This window comes from Polypterus senegalus, chromosome 6 (genome assembly GCF_016835505.1).
Source record: "Polypterus senegalus isolate Bchr_013 chromosome 6, ASM1683550v1, whole genome shotgun sequence".
Classification (NCBI taxonomy): domain Eukaryota; kingdom Metazoa; phylum Chordata; class Cladistia; order Polypteriformes; family Polypteridae; genus Polypterus; species Polypterus senegalus.
In genome coordinates this window covers 80811029-80833265 of record NC_053159.1, presented here as the reverse complement: position 1 = coordinate 80833265, position 22237 = coordinate 80811029, and the positions used below count along the sequence as shown (strand labels likewise).

Sequence of the window (22237 nt, the reverse complement as noted above, 5' to 3'; positions counted from 1 at the left end):
TTTCTGGAATTAATCTTCATCTATTGGCAGTTTAATAGCTCAGAGAGATGGTCTACTCTGTTTTATTATTGGAGAGATCTAATCTATTTCTTCTCATTTAACTAATGACTTCAGATGTCATAAATTTAATGTTATACTGTGGAAACAAGCAAAACATTATTTGCAATCTAGCTTTCCTCATGGTTTGAATGTCTTAATATGAAAGCTGTGAGCAAGGATTGTTGACCACTGTGCTACCATGAGGCTGGTGACTATACGTCTTAATACAATGTTAGGTTTAACTAGTTTTTTGGGTTTTTTTTAAACATACTTACTTTAAACCTGAAAAATTGTAATAATGAAAGTAATACAACTTAAAGGCAGAAATGAGAGTAATAGCTTCAATTACTAAGGAGGATACTGCTCATTTACTTGTATTACCAATAACTGAAATATTATAAGAAAAAATTCTAAGGTTACCTTCAGGGTAATGGTTGAGCCATTTGGCTGTGTGTGTTTAAAGTGTAGCAAGATTAAAATAGGGACAGCTCATTTGATGCCCTTATGTTTTACTTTTCATTTTAAATATTTAACAGTGATTGCTTTCTTCTTTCATTGTTTGTTTTCCTTTTAACATACATCTTTAGTTCTGCCTATATCTTTGAAGACATATGTATTTCATATAGAAAATTCTTTCTGCATTAAAGCTTTAAAGCTGAAATCCCTATTTGGATATGTGAACTTTTCAACTCATGCTTCAAAACTCATCCCTGCTTGTTAAAACCAGTTGTTACTGGTTTGATAAAGAGGTAGATGTAATTTAATGCATATGTTTTGCATCAAGTAATTTTTTGTCTATTTTTAAGTATTATTCCACAAAGACGATCACATAATTAAGTTGAAATGAGTGCCATTTGTCTTTTGATCACTTTTGCAGATGAAAGACTTCTGGGTATTATTCTAATGTGGTGTTTTTCTTCACTTATACCTGTTTTCTTTGTTTATTTCTAACAAGTAGAATAAATTTTGTTTATGGTCCTTCTTTTGATTTAAGTGTTTAATAAGAAAAAATCTGTTAATTGTAGTCATTATGTAGAATGTACATACAGGCATAACCATCATAAAACATACCAGAAGGTCAGTTAGCCAAGTCTAGAGTTAGTCGATCAGTGAAGTCATTGCCAATAGTGCAGCTCTACCATTTAAACACCTTACTCAAGAATCTTTGGCTTTGGTTTATCATGTCTAAAGATGCGTTAAAATTCTATTCATTTAATGTCAGAATAACTTAAGGCAGCATCTATAGACTAGTCTAATAAAGACAGCCATGGACTGTGCATTTCTGGTCATGTTTTCTCAAAGATTACTTAATTAACTTGGCTTTGTCTCTTTTCTGTGTTAAAGATTTCCATTGATCTCAAAGTAAGGAGATCTGAAATATTACCTCCATTCCTTTGGCAAGAACAGTCATTTATTCTTACCTGTGTAACAATAAGCCAGAATTGCACACATACATGGGATTTATTTCTTCATCTGTAGCAACGTCTTATCAAGTAAAATGTGGAGCAGCCTTCTTCTTTATCAATCACAATATCTTCACAATATTTCCTCATGGAATGGACATTTCTGCCCAGTGCTTGGAACACTACATTTCTAATCTGCTTTGAAGAGCCTCTCTAACCAGAGTTTATTCTACAAACATTGAATATGTTCAGGCCACACTTTTTTAATACAGAGATAATTCTTCCACCCATGGTTTGCAATACCTGTTTATCTGTTCAATGGTCTTGTCAGTTGATTTTATATATATATATATCTATATATTGTGACGGACAGCCGGGTCCCATGCCCGGCCGGGACGCCCCTGCTGTGTATATGCCGGGGGAGCCACCATGGACAGCTCAGTACCTCCCCCGGGGCGCTTGGTGGCAGCCTACATGGCAGACAGTGATTCCCCAACCACCCGCAGGGCTCCATGGGAGATGGAGTCCTCCACAGCCTGGTTGGGGGCTCAGGTGGCCGCTAGGGGGAGCTGTATGGACTCCGCAGCCCAGCTACTTGAATTCTCAGCCCCACCCAGAAGGGCAATTAGGACCAGGTGGTCAGCCACCTGGAACTCTTCCGGGTGGGGTATAAAAAGGGCCAGCCACCTCCACTCGAGGCCAGAATCGGGAGGAAGAGGACGAGGTTGCCTGGGAGGAGTGGTGGAGCAGGATAGTGTTTGGTTTGGTGGGTTTTGTGCTTGGACTATGTTGGGCCGGTGGGACACGGGGAAGACGTGTGCCCACGGCTGAAGAGGAAAAAATAAAAGACCTTGAGTGTGAACACGTGCCTCTGCGTATTCTGTGCGGGTCGGGCTATAAAGCGCTTTTTTATATATATATATATATATATATATATATATATATATATATATATATATATATATATATATATATATATATATATATATATATATATATATATATATATATATATATATATATATATATATAAAACAAAACTGACATTAACTCAGATTGGGACCACACTGGAATAGTTATGTGCTTAGTTGCCGCATTGCTCCCAACCTAAATAAGTAAAGCAACCACAACTTTTTCTTACATTTTAACAATTATATTATAAAATGTGCAGATTACTTATAAGGGCAGAACTCCATGTATTGAGAAACTAGCAAAATACCCGCGCTTCGCAGCGGAGAAGTAGTGTGTTAAAGAAGCAATGAAAAGAAAAGGAAACATTTTTAAAATAACGTAACCTGATTGTCAATGTAATTGTTTTGTCACTGTTGTGAGTGATGAGTGTTGTTGTCATATATATATATATATATATATATATAAATATTTACACATACACACATAAACATATATATATATACATATCTATACATATACACATATATACATACATATATATCTACATATATACACACACATATATACAGACATATACATACATACACACACATATATACACACAAATATATATATATATATATACATATATACACACACACATATATAAACATATATATACATATACATACATATCTACATATATACACACACAGCTATTTCAGATCAGTGCAATACGCTGTTTGTTAAAACGGATAACTCCGCTCTTACGTGCAATAACAAATCAAATCATTCAGTTGTCTTTGCTCATATGTCATTTTAGAGCTGGTCGCCTGGCATCTTTTTTGGCCACAAGTTCGTTTCTGTTTGGTGTGAGGTTCTGTGTTGTGGAGATTCTCAGGATGGATTGCAGGTGCTCATCAGTGAGGCGCTCCTGTGTGCTGTTTTGTTAGTCTTTATCACTGAGAAGAGCTTCTCACACAGATATGTGCTACCAAACATGCACAAGGTTCGAGCCGCATGTAGACGGACTTTTTTTGTTCATCAAAGTCACCAAAGCGCCGTGCAAACTCAGTGCGCAGTGCGCTCAGTTTATCAGCAAAGTGCGATTTGGGAACACCGTAGTGACGACTTGGTTTAACAGTACTTGGCAACAGGGAAAGTGGGGCAAGGTGAACTGGTGCATTTGTGTCTCCCATAAAAGCAGCTTCACTTGAAATCACTTTGTGATTGTGCACGGGTTAAAACGTCCGCTGAAGTGTCAGATTCTTATTTAATTATGCTGTTTTCTGTATCTTCTGAATTGCATTCAGGTTACCCTGATGCAAGGCAACTGAAGCGCTGCATTATGGGATCTGTAGTTTATTGTGTTACCAGCGCTTCATATACTCGGGCTTTAATAACAATAATACAGTATATAAAATGATCTCGGGCGGATATAATTACACGGGCGGATGTGGCCCTGCCCTTGAGTTTGACACATATGGACTAAATAGAACTTGAAAAGATATGTTTTTCAAATGTGATCGCGCAATTTAGATAGAGTTGACGCAAGACTACAGCCTGCATGCCTCAATGAGTCATCCTCCCTCGCTCTTACTTTTTACCGCTCATCTAATGAATACACTGAGTATGGCTTTACCAAAACAATCATTGATGGCGAATAAAGTATCCATTATTCGAGTATGTAGAGCGGGATATATATATATATATATATATATATATATATACCCGCGTCGCAGCGGAGAAGTAGTGTGTTAAAAAAATAGAAAAAAAAAAGGGAACATTTTAAAAATAACGTAACATGACTGTCAATATACAGTATTTGTTTTGTGAGTGTTGCTGTCATCAAGGATTTGATTATCATTATTTCTTTCAATCAGGTTCGTATTTGTAGGATGTGTTGTGTTCAAGTTACATTCTGTGTTTGTCAATCGTTGTAAAGATGACAGGTTTCATTCATCGATTCGTTTCTTACTGCATCAATAAACAGCTCGTCTTCTTCTTTATCTGAGACCTGACACACTGCATGCACGGGTTTTTTACACTGTCTTCCTTTAGCGGGACATTGACTTTTTCCACCGTGTGCTTTGTTTCCGCAGTAGCTGGATTTATGAATATGCTTATCAGACGCTTCATATTTTTGCTGCCTTTTCAATTGTGTAATTCGGTTTTGTTCAGCTCTTTGGAACTGTTGCTTTTATCTGTGCACTGCGTCAGTTCACGTGAGCCGCTCGGTGTACATGCATTGAAGTTTCCCAGCTGTGCTGGTGCCATCTCGTGCTATGTCCGTGGCTGTATTTAATGTTACCTTAGTCCTGGCACTTAAAACTTTCTCTGGCAGTTTCGCTGAGTTTGTGTCAAACACCACCCTGACCATCTCATCTTCCTCTCCATAAGCACAGTCCTTCACCCATGAATATTTACCCGTGGCAGTTTGCTATTGGATTGCCGCTGACGGACGGCCTTATATGGGCAGGCACTAAATTACAAACGCCAGCGCAGCCTGTCTATGAACTTAATTTAAAGTGTAGGTTTACATCGTGCTTTGTTTCCGAAGTAGCAGAACTCATGAATATGGTTGTATATGTCACTCGCTCGCTTCTTATTGTTTCGCTGCCTTCTCAATTATATAATGCATGTTTTCTTAAGCGCTTTTTTGAGGTCTTCCTGGTTTTCTATGTACTGCGTGATTACGTGGGAGGCGTGATGATGTCACACGAAACTCCGCCCCCACGGCGTTGAAGCTCATCTCCATTACAGTAAATGGAGAAAAACTGCTTCCAGTTATGACCATTACGCGTAGAATTTCGATATAAAACCTGCCCAACTTTTGTAAGGAAGCTGTAAGGAATGAACCTGCCAAATTTCAGCCTTCCACCCACACGGGAAGTTGGAGAATTAGTGATGAGTCAGTGAGTCAGTGAGTGAGTGAGGGCTTTGCCTTTTATTAGTATAGATAAAGTTTTGGTATAGAAATACATCATTCTGGTTGCTGTGCCTGAATTTTAGGAGTGACGCTCAAATTCCCAACATTTAAAAATCTTTTTATTCCTCTTTTTAATTTTGACTATTTTTACAATTAGACAATTTTATGATATATTTTACTCTAACAAGACTTTCTGAATTTAACATCCAGACTTATTCTTTATTAGCTTTGGCTTTTATGAAGCAGTCTTTGTTATTTTAGAATCGTCGTGATGTTTAGTGCCTTAGTCAATTTCCAACTGAGTACTTTAATTTTGTGGTGATCCACCTTGAACCAGTTGTGATTTGTGAACATATTAAGAAAACTACATCACCAGAGACATATTGTGGATTGCTGACTATTCTATGCAGTTCTTTTAAATAATGTGAACATAGGAGTTTTAGAAAAGGTGAATGTTCAGTTAGAGTCCAATGATTATTGGTGAGAATTACATTAAAACGCCAAGGCCTGTGTGTGTTGAGATTCTCAGAGCAATTTTATTGGTCTTATTTTCTTATTGGTCAGTTTGGCTTTGGTAACACTATCGAAAGAAGAAGTGTGAGTGTCAAGAGGAAATGAGTCTGTCTGAATGTGTCTGTATGACTTTTCCTCCGGGTATTCAGGTGTTCCTCCATCATTCTGAAATACTTGCAATTCCAAATTGTTCCTGTTAGCATGTGTAGATCCAGCAATGAACTGGTGCACTGTCTGTGGTTATCTGCCTTGCATTAGGTTCCCTTGAAATTTGCTCTGGCTTCCCACAAGCTTTAATTTAACTAAAAATGTTTGAGAATGGTATGTTAGTTGTGCAGTTGTTACTTCTGCTACCTCACAGCTCCTGTAGATTAGGTTCAATGTAGAGTGTGAATGTTGTCTCCAAAGCTTCCAACATAGGATCTGATCCCCATGGCCCTTGTGTTGGTGTTAGCAGTCTAAAATATAGCATCTTCCACAGGGATGGAGTTTCTCTAGTACTCTAGTTTTCTCTCACATTCTAAAGATGTGTGTGCTTTATTATTGCCTCTAATAATAGACGGATTTACTGGATGTGAATGTGACTCTTGTTTAAGCACTGTGTATATCCTTTTTGTACTGCAGCTTCCTCTCACTATCTAAAGATATTACAGAACTATTAGAGATTTTTTTCAAAACTAGTTTTGTGAGATTAGTCCCAACGCTGAAAGGATTTAAATTAATGGAGGTCAGTACACTTAGTTTTGATATTTCAGGACTGCTTGATTTTTGTACCAGGTTAGGAAGTGGCTTATTAGCCTCCAAAAACTGTGCCCTCTCTGAACTTTTTCTGGCCAGTGTGGAATGTCATCTATTGAGCGAAGCTTGATATCCATGTAACATGTACTCAGTCCAGCAGATAGTTAATCCTATGTATATGCCATTTGGGATATGAGATGGACTTGTAGTACTCAATTTCTGGAGGCTTCACACTTGTAACTTAAAAAAAAAAACAACAATAACTTTTGAGACATGCTTGCAGCTTTTTATTCATTTAACAAAAACAAGCTGTTTATTAGTTGTATATATTATGAATTGTAAAAAAGATTCTAAAATCTTAAATCCACTCAGATTATAAAGAGTAGCAAAAAAACCTACAAACAACATTTGGTTACATATTTTCAGTGAATGCTAAATTTGTTTGAATATGTTTTAATATGCTCTCACTCCTTGCAATCTTGACTGGATGGAGGTTTCAGGTGTTGTACAGATGCAATTTTTGGTTCTACTTTAATTACCATATATACTTGCGGATAAGTCGGGACTTGATTTTACCGTATAATTTCTGGTATTTTATGTCGGTCGTATAAGTCGAATGCGGAAAACTCACGCTATTGGTCCAAGAGATTAGGATTTTTTTCCCACTCTATGTATTGTGCCTACAAGACCACATAGTAATACCCAAACTATTTCAAAGCAACATTTGCACTGATTTGTGTTTTTTGTATCTCACACCCTCATACACCTTTATCGTAAGAGCATCCCTTATCTACAGTGGAGCGTTCAATCAGAAGAAAATATAAAGCTGGTTTTAAATTAAACGTCATCGAAGTAGCAAAAGAAATTGGTAACTGCACTGCTGCAACAAAATTCGATGCATCTGAAAAACTGATGCGAGATTGGAGGAGGCAAGAAAAAAATGCTGCATTTTTGAATGGTCGTATAAGTCAAGGTTTGGTTTTATGATTGATTTTTCAGGTTTCCTGATCCGACTTATATGTGAGAATATAAGGTAAATGCTTGTTTTAAGGCTAGTACTCTATAAATGTACTGTATACATTTTCGCCCAAAGCATTCTTTCATTGTTCTTAAACTATGATGATTTATCCACACAGTTGTACATATATTTTGAAGTGAACCTTTTAAAACTATCTGCTTTTGGCTGTTATGAAGAGGAAAACAAATCTAAAAATAGGACAATATGCTTCAGAAAAGGAAAAATTGTTCAAATTGTCATCTTAGAATATCTCAAAGGAATGTTCAAAAGTGAAACATTCAATCAACAATTTTATTTTTAGTTCTAAGAAACAAAACAGAGCTAAAAATGCAGGGTTTGGAGGCAGAGCAATCAAAGCTGTTAAAGAGGAGTTAAAATGTTTGACAACCAGATGAGGTGATAAGCATGGGCATTTGATGAGGTGAAAGAGTTAAAAGAACAAAAAGTTAAGTTTTTCTTTCATTGAGTGTTGAGGATAGGTGTCTTCGAATCTTTGAGAAAATTAATTGAAAGAAAATTATATATTACGATGAGGGGAGGTGATATATCCTGCGTAGTATGGCATGTTTTCAAACAGCTTAGAAAGTTTCTTGTCAAGAACTATTGAAAAAATGTGTCCAGAATATGCTGTAGTGTATTCCACTGGGTAAGCATGAAGCACTCTGGATAATCTTCAGTTACCAACAGAACCACCTAAATCAGTCGTATTTGGACATTTTGTATATTTACAAGTGATGTATTAACTTCTCTTGCAATGGAAACCCCATGGTATGGAGAATCACTTTAGAATGTGAAGAGAACTACTTGTGACTAATTAACCTAGAAATGATTACACCAGCAATAAAGCAAATGGGCAGATTGACGGTATTCATGTACGATACAGGGATTACCAATAAGTAGATGCACATTTACTAGGGTATAATAAATTAGTCCCTGCAGTGTGACGAAACAGTGTTGGGCTCCTGTTATTGAATTCCTTTTGTTAATAAACAAAGTACTAACATGACTATGGAATACAGGGTGTCACCCTACTGGGCACCCTACGATTGCAAGAATTTGCTCATACTTGATTTAACTCTTTAACTCTTCAAATAATGGATTGCTTAAAAGTTATGGGAAAAGGCGTTCTTTTTTTGGTTAGCAACCCTCGTTTTTGTAGGGATGTCCTCTGAGCCTTCAGCTCTTAGCTGAGGTATAAAAGATATTCATGAATTCTCACTTGACTGGAATATCCAGAATAGGATTTGAAATATGTTATTTAATTACACAGTATGTGTTCTGGTCCTAATTTTAGTGCTTCATGAAGAGTGTAGTGAAGCTGTACTGTAATACATTGCAAAGAGTTTAATCTTAAGGAAATAACCCAGAATATCACATTCTTTGTGTTCCTCACTGATGTTAGTCATTAAAGTGTAATGCTTAAAAATGCATAGTGTTTATATTATAAAGTTTGTAGTATAGTTGTGTTATCTATATGCCATATGTGGCATTTGGATTTTAGTTAGACCTTTACTTAAATTAAATGGGCTTGAAGATGGCATATTATGCTATGTAACATATATGTTAATGCATTAAAGACACAGTCACAATTAGTCTTGGCTGCAGTATTAAAAATTAAACTTAAATATTTCACTACTGACTGTATGTATGTTTGTGCCACCCCATGAAAGTCTTGCATAAGTGGCTGTAAGCTGCTTTTGTCCTTGCCAAAGATGTTTATTAATGGTTATATTCCCACTTTGTCCTTAGCAAAATCAGATGTCAGACTTCAGGGTAAACCAGGCTGATCATGACATGTCATCATCTACCACAGAAGCACAGAAAATGGCACTCAAGAAAACAATAATAATAATGCAAAGGATGGCTGCTGATAGATTTATAGGTTTATTGGATTTATAGTGTCATGACTGTCACAAGCACAGAGTATAGTGAAATTTTTACTTGTTTGTGCTAATCGACAAGCAGTGTGTTGCCACTCCTTGGCACTATGATTAGTGAGTTTTTAATTACTTTCCTTACTTGAAAAATCTGTGTACTTTATTATACCTTTACAAAGAGGATACTAACAAGTATTAATGAATCAGTATTCACTGATGCTAATTTACTGTACAATTACTGTATGTAGCCACTATCATATAAATAGGTAATTATTATCACTGTCACTCTGCAATCCTATAACTGAATTAAATTGATTTGTTATGTTGTAATAGTGGTGGTAGAAGTAGTAATAGTAATACAATTTCTAGAGATAAAATACAACCACAATAACCAAAAAGGAAGACTCACAGGAGGTGTTTTACTAACTAATTTAATTTAACACTGGCTAGAATCAAATTGAAGTTGTGAAACAAAAAAAAATGCAAAACTATATTTCTATGGGACATTTTACTGTCATTATCAAGGTGTCAAAGTAAAAGTTGCAAGAAAAAAATAAGATTATAAATGTGTAAATGAGTACCAAAAATAGTAAATGAGAATCAATATGCACTTAACACAGATATACAAGTAATAGATAAATGAATAAAGTTTTTATATTTGTTTTTAACTCTTAAACTATAAGTTCCAATGCTCTTATCAGATCTACATCAAATCTACAGGGGTTCCCAGGCCAAATGCTACCCAGCTGAGTATTCTGCCTAACATAACTGTGCATAAATAATAGAAAAATAAAGAAAGAAATTGCATTTCTGGACCTTCTCAAAGAGAGTTATTGTTTCTATCTGTATATGCAGTGGCTGTTCTACTTTTCTTTAACAAAATTACAAAAAAAAACAACTAATTTTTATCTTTGTTCCTTTCTCTGCTTCTATTGTACTTTGAATATATGTCATTGTTAATAATTGGTATATTCTGTCACTGTGATGACAGAGCTGGAATAAAAAATTCCAAAAACTCTAAACACAGTACGAAATGCAAGTTTCTCTCAGGATTTCTCTAGTATCATGTACTTTCTATGATGGTCTATATGAAGAGACTAATGAATGGCTACTTTATATTTATTACATAGCCTTATGATTCCTACCATTACAATACTTATGTTGGCAACACACTTCTGAAACACAATGAATTGAATTTCTAAGAGTTATTTTAAAACTTTCATTGTGTTGCTCAGAGGATGCCTTTGATTACTTGTTGTTAATTATGGTTTCATTTTGCAGATCTTAATTTTTTTTCTGTGCTTTGTGCATACTATAGGGAGTAAAGGGGGATATTTACTTATTTAAACCAATCTTAATCGTTCACTTTAAAGCAACTTTTTTTTTTCCATAAACGTGGTGTAAATTATAATAGGTGTAACAAGCTTGTGTATCGTGACAAAACTGTCAGTTTTTCAGTCTCAAATCTCTACATACATTTTTAAATGTTATGTATCCAGCGCCACTCATTAGACTTTGTTCACATAAAGCAGCCTTCTGTGAGGTAAACTGAGTATCACAACAGCCATTAAAAGAATTGGATATATTGGACAATGTATCCTGTATGTTTTGTGGAGAAGTGCAAAGAATTATGTTAACCTTATCTACTTTTAATAATTTGTCCTTGCATAATGTTTGCCATATTTCAAGTGATATTGCAGAGATTTTGGTTTATTTGTGAACAGCTGCAAACAACATGAACCTATTAAAACAGTCTGATGCAGTCTGTATAAATGTTTTGAAGAGGCAATTTAGAATTTACCAGGGTTGCTGCTTACACAATAAAAATAAATGATTTGGGATGAGCCAAGGTTTGAATTTGGCATATAAAATTGTTTGAAGAATAACAAGTCAGTAGATGGCAACATAGCAAGGCATACACTGTAAATAGCATAATGCATAAGAAGTGATAATAGTTTAAATACTGTGGAGCTACGAGGGGTAGAGTCAAGCTAAAGTTAGAAAATGGGATTTATTAGAAAATGGAATGAACCGAAAACAAAACTGATAATGTCATTCATTTCTCAATGTAGTCTCCAGCCTTCTTAATGCACTTGCGGCACCTGCCTGGAGGTGCCTGGATTCCAGCAGAATAAAAGTTTTTTCTTGTCCTCTCAACCCCTCGTGCACCAGAGTTATTGTCGAACACTACGTGCTGAGCGGTACTACAGTCACTAGTGCAAGTTACTTTGACTTGCTGGAGACCAATGTGAAGCCTGCTATTCGATGCAAGTGGTGGGGACAGCTGTCTCAAGTAATCATTTTGCTGCAACACAATGCCTGCTCACACACTGCTAAGAACGTCAAGGCTTGTCTGAAGAAACTGAAGTTTGAGGTATTGCCACATCCTCCTTATTCACCATATTTGGCACCATATGATTTCCACCTTTTTGGACCACTAAAAAACTTCCTTGTGGTCATCGATTCAAGACAGATGATGACGTGAAGAAAGTGGTGCATGAGTGGTTGCATGGACAAGAAAACACCTTTAATTCTGCTGGAATCCAGGCACTTCCAGGCAGTGGCGCAAGTACATTGAGAAAGGTGAAGACTACATTGAGAAATGACATTCAGTTTTGTTAAGGTTTGTTCCATTTTCTAATAAATCCCATTTTCTAACTTTAGCTTAACTCCCCTAATAGTATGTGTTACATTTATTTTAAATAATTATAAGTGTTAAGCTAAAAACAAATGTTTATAGATGTGGTCTCAACCTCTGTCTACTGTACAGATATTAATGAGAAGTGCTGAACTTAAATGCTTAATTTGAAAGATGAGAAGGACACCGAACCGAATGGAAGATGCAGTAATCTTGTTCCCTGAAAGGCAAAACTAGAAGCTGTCCTAAATTTACACGCAGCAAACCCAACAAAGAATACACATTCCAAACCTGTGAGAAAGCTGTATTTTTATTTTTAAGTGCAACTTAGAGTAGTATGTTAAGAGGTTTTGAAGAACTTTCTTCTCAAATAAACCACAGGCAGAAATTTGTTTTGCCAGGTTTAGAAGGGAATGTTTTTTTAAAAAAATTCATTTTGATGAGTCAGGAGAATGTAGTTCGAGAGTTGGTTACTTTAAGAGCATCTTTTTTTTTTTTTGGATCTTTTATTGAATTTATTGAAAGTATATAACATTCCATGCAATCAAATCAAACTTAACAACTAAATTCAAATCAACTGCCACCTATGTGAAAGCAAGGAAGGCCAACAGCCAGAGCAAAAACTGTTGAGAGCAGTAAAGAGAGAAAGGAGTATTTTTCCCCAATATAAATGTTTATCCTCTTTAATAAAACCCCTGTGTGCGTCCAGGTGTCCGTGTGTGTGTCTTCTGGTGAAGTGCGCATGCACGGGCCGTGCCGCACATCGTACCATGCCCCGCCCATGCGCTAGGCACCATGGACGCACACACACTGGAAACTGGCCGCACAGTGAATGGCCTAGCCGCTGCCGCGCACGATAAGCAAATAAAGCACACACACTGGAAGCTGGGCACACAGTAAATGGCCTTCCCACGCATGATAAGAAAAAAAGGACACCATTGCTGGGGAGAGTGCTGATTGGGTAGTCGCGGCCGCGCACATAAAATCCGTTGCTGGGGAGACGCCACACATTAAATAATCAGCTGCACGCCCCCACAGATTAAAATACTTGCTGGGGAACTGCACAGTACTTGCTGGGGAGACGCCACAGGCACAATTATAAGCAGCACACCACACATTACATCAGTTGCTGGGGACACTCTGCTGATTGCCCACTGTTGTGACAGAAAATGAAAGTCATATTACGGACATCAAAGCCAGTATTACTGTCAGAGAAAATTACAGGCATTTTATGGAAATACAAACCAGTATTACTGCGAGAGAAAATTAATGACGCACAATACAGTGATGCATATTACAGCCATATACAAGCCAGTATTACTGTAGGAGAAAATATTACGGACGTATCTACTAACAACATGCCACCCAAAAAAAAAGGACACGTCAAGTAGGACAAAAGACACAGACAATCAAATCCTATATAAGCAACATCTCCTGGAAGAACGGTCAGCTCAACAAGTACACATCAACAAAAGAAAGGCTGAAAGACAAAGAAAAATGCGAGCAAATAGATCGATTGAAGAAAAAGAAAATGATCGTCAGAAAAACGCTAAAAGAGAAAGCAAACCATAGAAAAAGTTGGCATTTACTTGCCAGAACCAGTATTCAGCCACGGTCAGTTTTAAATTTTATTTTTCAAGAGTAAGAAGTTTTTCAGATGTTGTTGTCATGGTGGTAGAGATTCCTGAACAAGGCAAACTGTTGCCAAACTCAGACAGAATATTTACAAGAAATGTTGTCTATAATGAAATTGTATAGAAACATTTCATGAGGTAAAAAAATAGAAAATTTTACCTAAATATCTTCTTCAGATATTGTGTCTTACAGAGTGTTACAAAGTTTTACACTAAGGCAATATTAATTATACTTACTGTATTGTCATATATGTTTCTATTTCATTTTTATTATTATTTTACTTTAGGCTTCTTGCAAAAATATTTTTGACAAAAAAAAATTAAGACAAGGAACAGAATGAGGTCAAGGTCTCTTGCCATTTAATATAGACTGTTCCTACTAATGTTTATGCACTACTGTTCTAGCGCCCGTTATTATAACGGGTTTAATGTTGATTACTTTCTATCAGTTTTTAAAAAAGTTTTGAACAGATGCTGTAAGTGAGAATTAGATTTTTTTCAATATCAAATAGTATATAACATCAGTTGCCCACTGACTTAAAAGAGGTTGGTTAGGATTCTTCCAGTTGAGCAATTACAATTTGTTTGTCCTTCTTCACATTTAACTTATCTGGAAATACACCAAACACAACTGTTAATGGATTAGGAGGGATTGTGACACCAAGGCTGTCTGCTAGGCATTTAAAGATTTTCGTCCAGAATGATGATAATTTGGTGCACGCCCAAAACTTGTGGCTTAGTGAGGCTGGTGCTCGATTGCAATGTTCACAGGTTTGATCTTACCCTGGAAACATTTTGGACAATTTTAAACGAGATGGAGCACCACATACATCAAGTTAAGTTATCTGCTTATTGTTGAGCAGGTAAGAAAAAATCTATTTATGGCAGGATGGTGGCTCCATGTTAGAACTGCTATCTCGGGTATCCTGCACCTAGTAGTTGTCAATGTGAAGTTTGCACATTCTCCTTGTGTCTGCATGGGTTTTTGTTTAGATTCTCCTCTTTTCAGACATCTATGCCAATATGTGCTTTTTAGAATAATTGGTGTTCAGAAACTGATCTTGTGCGTGAGTGAGCCTTATGTTATGATCTTCATTATTATGTCCACTTTTTAATTCTTATGAATTTCCTGTAATTAATTTATTATTCTTGTTTACTTTTTGTAATTATGTTGCCAGTTGGTGTCAGCGTCATTGCAGGATGCTGCATATAGTTTTTGTTACTGAAGTCCACAACTACAATATGGCTTATGTCCTCACTAGACTGATGCTGTCAAATGCCAGCACCCAGTGTCCCAGGTGTTTGTGTCTCTTGTAAGATATGGCCGGCCATGTACCCCGGCCAATACCCCCAAGCCGCCAGGTGGAGCCCTCCTTGCAGCATGGAGGTCCCCAGAAGACCAGCAGGGCATTATGGACCATGTAGTTTTTGTGCACCGCCCTGCTGGATGCCATGGGGCCACGAGAGGGAGCTGCAGGGAGGACCAAGAATTCTTCATGCCCTATGACCCGGAATTAATTCGGGTGAGAAACATTATTTACCCTGACCCGGAAGGAATAAGGACTTGTGGACTGTTGGGAAGGAACACCTCCGGGTCAGGGAATATAAAAAGACTGTGGGGGCTCCCAGACGATGAGCTGAGTTGGGAGGCAGGGTGGCTAAGCGCCTGGGAGTGGAGGATTTGTTATTGTTCATTGTTTATTGGAGTATTTGGGAGTAGAGGGTGCTTTGTGCACTTTATTATAAAATAAATATAATTATTGGACTTTTACCTAGTGTCACGTGGTGTCTGAGGGTGCAAGGGTGCGAGAAGCATCTTATTCTGTTACAGTTTCGGCAGGATTCTCTGGCCATCAGTTTGGCAGAGGACCTGGAAAAATTTTACTGTGGACAGAATACCCTTCACAACACACACAGGAAAATCGCCAGAAACCTCACCTTTTTCAAGTCTGTAATGGGAAAAAGAAGACAAAACAGGGCAACAGCACCAGCGAAGTTCCATGTCATGGCCGACACTCGGGATGAGCGACAGGGCGACTACACGGATCGGGAGAGGACTCGGACGAAGAAACCTACAACGAGGATGTGCTGCAAATGTAGATAATCTATTTAAAATTTCTCATTTTACCATGCACATAGAAAAGATCATCCGGAGGTTCTGCGGGATGCAGGAGAATCTCCGAAGATATGCGGGCAGACGGACAACGAAAAGGACTTCCGCATTACGGGTGCGGCGAGGGACACGGGAAGTACCACGAAGGATTCCAGAAAGGTGACGCCCGTGTCCAGCTGTTTATGACTTCGCCCAAGAAAAGACGGACTTGATTTTTCCGAAGGAGAAAGAAGCACTGCTCAACTAAGGAGGGCCGGAAATGGCTGGTCGATCTGCCGACAAATTAATAAAGGCAGGTCGCAGTCGACCAAAGATGGCGGCCCGGTCCTCGCCTGTAGAGAACTCCAATTCCCATATGTTCATTGGCTCCCGCCGGACGGTATGGCAAACCAGGAAGTAAGCCAAACCCGGCCGAATTAACTAATTATGCGGGAACTCGAAAATTTATGTGCAGACCTCGGAGTACCTGCGGCGCATTGGACCGAGAGCCTCCCGTGTTATTGATTTGGCGGTACAGACAGGTAATGTCGGTACCGTATATAATAATAGGGACGCAGTGTGATCCGGGCCCGCTTTTAATCCATAGCGGTGCCAAATATGTGCCCTACAAGAGAGGTCGAAGCGTTACGGAGCGGCGGGGAAGGACCGACGAGCCAGAGCACTGGTTGGTGCTGTCTCTTGGAGCGATTCGATCCTAAAGACCCCACCCATGCAGTAAAAGGGCTCTCTTTCATTAATAGAGAGACCCAAACTGTGGACAAGCCCCAGAGTAAACTGGAGTCAGGGTCTCCTGACAAGGTGGGAAAAAGGGCGGAGAGCAGCGAGGCCAGAAAACCCTCCTTGGCGGGGAAATGCCGAGTTCCCGAGATGTTTCAGGTATCGGGAAAAGAGCCAACCAGGAGGACTTCGGTGCTACAATTGCCAGCGACCGGGTCACGAGTGCAAGCTTGGAGGAAGACTGGGGAGTACTGTAAGATATGGCCGCCAGCCAGGTGCCCTCCTTGCAGCATGGAGGTCCCCAGAAGACCAGCAGGGCATTATGGACCATGTAGTTTTTGTGCACCGCCCTGCTGGATGCCATGGGGCCCAGGTGTTTGTGTCTCTGTAAATAGAAAAGAGATGTGAAGAAAGAAACATTTAACATAATTTAGGGGGAAGTACCCAGGCTAGTGCTAGGTTTTCTTGCTTTTTTCTGATATTTAGAATTTGACTTTAGTTTGTCCCTTGTGGTTTATTGTTTGTATTTTTTTGGTTTGGCTTTTCTTACTCAGACCTTTTCCTGAGCCCTTTAAAACATTCTTTATCTCCTCCTCAAATTCCTTGCAATAATACATTGTCCTTTACACCTTTGGATTGGTGCCTCATCCAGAGCTGATATCTGACTTGTACATGATGTTGGATCTGTTCACTGGAACTCTAAATTAGATTAAGCAGGTGTGAGACTGTGTGAACCACTAGGGGGCATTGCAGCTCCTTAAACCCCAGGCAGAACCACAAAGATACACGTCCTGTGTTCAAATACAAGATTAATTGACAACAGTACCTTACAAAGGCTTCTTAGTCGTTGCATGAACACAAGCATTCTCTTCTCTCTTCTTTTTCTGTCTCATGTATTCCTCTACTCCTCCCAGGATAGTTTTGTCCTTCCATCCGACACCAACTTGCCTGAATGAGGTTGAGTGGCTTCTTTTATCTTAGACCTGGGAGTACTTCTACTGCTGGGGCATAGCCTGTTGGAAGCATTTCAAGGTCAAATGGAAGTCCCACAAAGTAGGTATCTCCGATTCCAGCTACACCCATGAAACCCAACACAGATGCTTTGTCTCTAGAGGAAATGTCGCCCCAGAATGCTGCCACCTAGTAGACTCTCCCATCCATCATCACACAGGCATCATGGCCAGGTAAGGATCTTCAGGCCATCCCTACTGGGATGCCAACATGCCCATCTGCATATTGGCATATTTTGTTGATCTTCTGGCAAGGGCAGGGAACATCCTGCCCTTCTTTATGCCCATTCATTGCCATGGCCTCACAGCCAGATAAGGAATCGGAACCCATCCTGATAGGGAAGTCATCTGTGTAAATTTTTTCCTTATCTCTGCCTCCCTCTTTCTGTCTTTGTGCACAATACAGCTTTGCTCTTGTGCATATTAAGTCATCATCTCTCAAGTGAGGCTGAAGGATTGCTGTTATAGTTCAACATCTGATTGTAGAGGAATTGAAAACCTGATGTTTTGAATCCAGATGTGACATGTTCACCTCGCATTAAAATTCTCATTAGAAACACCACAAAAGTTTGGGTTACCCTGAAAATGTCATAATTTTGAGGCTCATTAGTGTTTTACTCTGCAATGTCAAGTTGTTCTTATATCAAAGATTTTTCTTTTCTAAGAAGATCATCCAAATAAATTGAAGCCTAAAACACATCAGCAATTTTCACCTTTCCTTCACCTTTTTCTCCTTAATTTACTTCTAAATATTTTATTAATCCAAATAGTTCTCCATGAATACACACAAGTGTAAATGGAAACAAGTTAGATATTGGTTCCTTCATTATTTGCATCTTATCGCTAATAAGGAGTCATTAAAAACAGTAAGTGCAGCTGTTTAAGACTAAAATTAAAAATGAATGTTAATCTTTATATCTAAAGACAACTAAAATGTGTCACTTGAGCAATAAGTGCTTTATAAGCAATAATTGACTTGTCTTTAAGCATTTGGGTTGAAACTAAAACCTGCAGCCACTAGAATAAAATAATCAGGCACATACTGTAGCCATGCAATCTCTATTGACAAACATTGCCAGTAGAGTAGAGCCCAGTGACTTTAAACATTGCACTGTCATAGGATGCCACTTTTACCACAAGTCATGGCCTGGACAACTAGAAGTTGTTTTACTGTTAAATGGAAGTGTGTAGGAGCAGCAACAGCTCAGACACAAAATAGTAGACCACCCAAAGTCACTGAGCGGGGCCGCCTAATGCTGAAGCTCATAGTGTGTAAAAATATCCTATTCTCTGTTGCATCACTCACAACAAAGTTTAAAATTGACTCTAGAAGCAACATCACCGCAACAATTGTGCCTTGGGAGCTTCATGAAATGTGTTCCCATGGCTGAGCAGCTGCACACAAGTCTAAGATCACTATATGCAATGCCAATCATTGGCTATAGAAGCATAAAGCAGCAGTTGTCAACCTTTTTTGAGCTGTGGACAGCCTGAAGTATGAGTAACTTCATTTGGACCTTGACAGGGGAACGTCTAGATTTATTAAAATTAAATTGTTGAACCACAAATTAAATATGTAACCCCTCCCCTTGCAGTTTCGAGGGACCAGTTTTATTAAAAATAGATCTGTGAGCAAGGCGCAGTGGGTGGTTATCCCACTCTGAGTTTCTGGCATCCGGATTTACTAACAGTACAATAGTTAGCAGTGAATGCCTTGCCTAATTTTCGCAGACTGGTTCCAATTGGGAAACTCTGTTGCAAAATACACCACCATTGGACACAAGAGTGATGAATCACGCTTGACTTTTGACAGTCGGATGGTTGAATCTGAGTTTGCTAGATGCCAAAAGAACACTGGCCCCTTGGTTCCAGTGAAGGGTACTGTTAATGCGATAGCATACAAAGACATTTTAGACATTTGTGTGTTTTTGCCTTTGTGGCAGCAGTTTGGGGAAGGCCCGTTTTCTGTTCTAGCATGATTATACCCCAGAACACAAAGCCAGATCCATACAGACACAGCTTGACAAGTTTGCTTAGTGGATCTCAAGTTGCCTGCACAGTGCCCTGACCTCAACCCCACTGAGCACCTTCAGGATGAATTGGATTATCAGTTGTGACCCAGGTCTTCTTGCGCAGAATCAGTACTTGACCTTACAAATGGTCTTTTGCCTGAATGGGCACATATTCTAGGAGACCTACTCTAAAATCTTGTGGAAAGCCTACAAGGAAGAATCGAGGCTGTTATACTCGCAAAGAGTGGACAATTCCATATTAATGACAGTAGTTTTGGACTGGGAAGTCCAATAAGCTCATATAGGTGTGATAGTCAGTTGTCCACAAATGTTTGGCCATATAGTGAATAAGCTGCAAATATCCAGTCTGTAGCTGATTGTGAATGAGTTCGCTTGGGGGAAAAATGAATGAAAATAACAGAAGCTAAAGTGTGTCCCATAGAAGTCTTTTTGGAAAAACAGCTCTTTTTTCCCCCCAATTGAGTTTTCTTTTCCTGTGGATGGCCAGTGAAAATCTTAGAGGAGACTTTTAACCCTAGCAGGTTAAAATTGTTAATAACTTATAAGGTAGTATAATTGTATAATTTCATTCTTTTAAAGAAAGAAGAGAGAATTCACTGATATTTAATTATAGATATTGTTATCTGCATTTATTTCTATCATGTGTGCACAATTTGCAGAGAATTATAAAAGTTATTTCCTTGAGCCTTCTGTACCAGAAAAGAAAATTGATAAACACATTTTAACTTGAATGACATTCCTTGAAAGCCATCTATGATTCCTCCAAATTATGAGATTGAGTAAAATAGAAAGGGATTGAAATGCTTCCAATATTCATAAAATATTGTGGAAGGGAAAAGGAGCTCTAGAACCTTAGTTAAGGACATGTGATATGAAAGAAAATCTCAATGAAATAGACAGAGTAAGGAGCTGGAAGGAAGAGAAGGAGAGGAGGGGCTTGCTGGGAGACACGAGGGGGAGATTATTTTTTTTTTCTTTTCAAGTAAATGAGGCCCCATCTAGACACCGCCCCCCTCGCTTCTGAGGAGTTGAGTTGTCTGACCCCTAAAAGCACAGGAAAGTTTCAGAAAAAAAGAGAGAGAGAGAGGGAGTGAGCGAGCCAGAGAGGATAACTGCAGCAGCTCTGAGAACTCCTGACAGAATGTCATGGATCTTTATTTCCAAAGAAGGAACGGAGTGGAATTACTAGGAATCTTTTCCAGGTTGATGAATGGTTGAAAAAGAGGTCTCCTTGAGGATGCCGTCTGTGTCAGTTAGTTTGCCCCCTGGGCTAGCTGGCCAGGCCAGAACTTGGGTTTGTTTGTCCTGCATGTTCTGGGTAAGTGCGGTGTTTACTTGCAGTTTGTAATGATGTGTGCAGGGTGAGGCTGAAGTGCATCAGAAGGAGCAGTGAGGTACCATAACTGATAGAAAGGATGACTTGTATCTGGCTGTTGCATTCATGTGCTACTGCTTGCTGTGCTTATTTATAGGGAATCTGTCTGTTTGGCAGTTCTTCTCATCGTTTCAGCTCCTGTAATAAACTGGGCAGTGAGACATTAATAAACACATTTGGGACGCATTGCAAAGTAATATTTGTGTGTCAAGTTTGGCATACTTAGTTACAGGTAACATTGGACTGGTGCATGTTTATTAAGACATACATGTCAAGTTCAATGCCAAGATATCTAAATGTGTGTGTTTTTGTTAATAAGCAGAAACTAGAAATCTAATGCATTCATCTCAGGTAATTGCAAATGAACACCATGTAATATATTCATATGCTATTAAAATTTACCTTGAATAATGTTAAACTTCTAATGAAAACTTTGTTGCCTTGTAAGAATGTATAACGAATGTAAAAGACCAGAATTCATTTTACTGCTTCCTCACTATTTTATCAACTCTGGCAATGTTATACATCTTTCAAATGACAGTTTCTTGAGCACTTAAGACATCTTCAGTATGCTGTGGTCATTGTTTAGCCTGTTTGCAGATGTAGGCACTTTGTCTAAAACTTAGTCATTTCCAAAATCAGACAAATACAGGTTACAACCGAAAGTCTATTATATGAAACATTTTATTCTGAGTTTATTTTTCAATTCAAAGAAATGCAGTGTGCACTATATTTTTTTACTGTACTACCAAAGTAGTAGTTTTCTGTTTTTAAAATGTTTTGTGTTTTTCTTAAATGCAATTATTTCGTATGCATTGGTACATGCATTCATCCCACATGGAGCTGCATTATTTTTTTTTCCACCGTTTAAGGACTGTTATACAAATATATTTATTTAAGGACCCCGGCAAAAACCACTGAGACAGTAGCCCCATTGACAAAAGGGTGCAAGCATAGAATAAAAGACTATTATGCAAAAAACATATCCTGAATGCATTCCAGCAGTTGAATACATAAACAATTCAAATTAGCATAAAGAGCAACATAATGAAAAGCATGAGGTGCTAGAACCAGTGCAGCTGACGTCTTGACTAAAAGCATCATTTCATGAAAAAACAAGTAATCTTTAACTATTTACTAGTTACACTAGATAATATATATATATAATATATGTATATAATATATATTATAAATATATATATATATTATATACATAATATAATATTATATATACCGTATATGTATATATATATATATATATATATATATATATATATATATATATATATATATATATTTCTAGGGCTAT

The 22237-nt window shown here is 38.0% G+C and overlaps 1 protein-coding gene across 5 annotated transcripts in view; it reads left to right on the top strand.

The window, feature by feature from the left end:
• Positions 1-22237, top strand: part of LOC120531205 (tensin-like) — an 801530-nt gene that overhangs the window by 193658 nt on the left and 585635 nt on the right. Inside the window, exon 1 of one of the 5 annotated variants that reach the window (XM_039756403.1) lies at positions 20692-20871. The exons of the other annotated variants lie outside the window; for them this stretch is intronic. Coding sequence (XP_039612337.1) covers positions 20764-20871 — 108 coding nt within the window. The 5' untranslated portion in view covers positions 20692-20763. Of the gene's footprint in view, positions 1-20691; positions 20872-22237 lie in introns of those variants that run through there. 5 annotated transcript variants of the gene reach the window in all.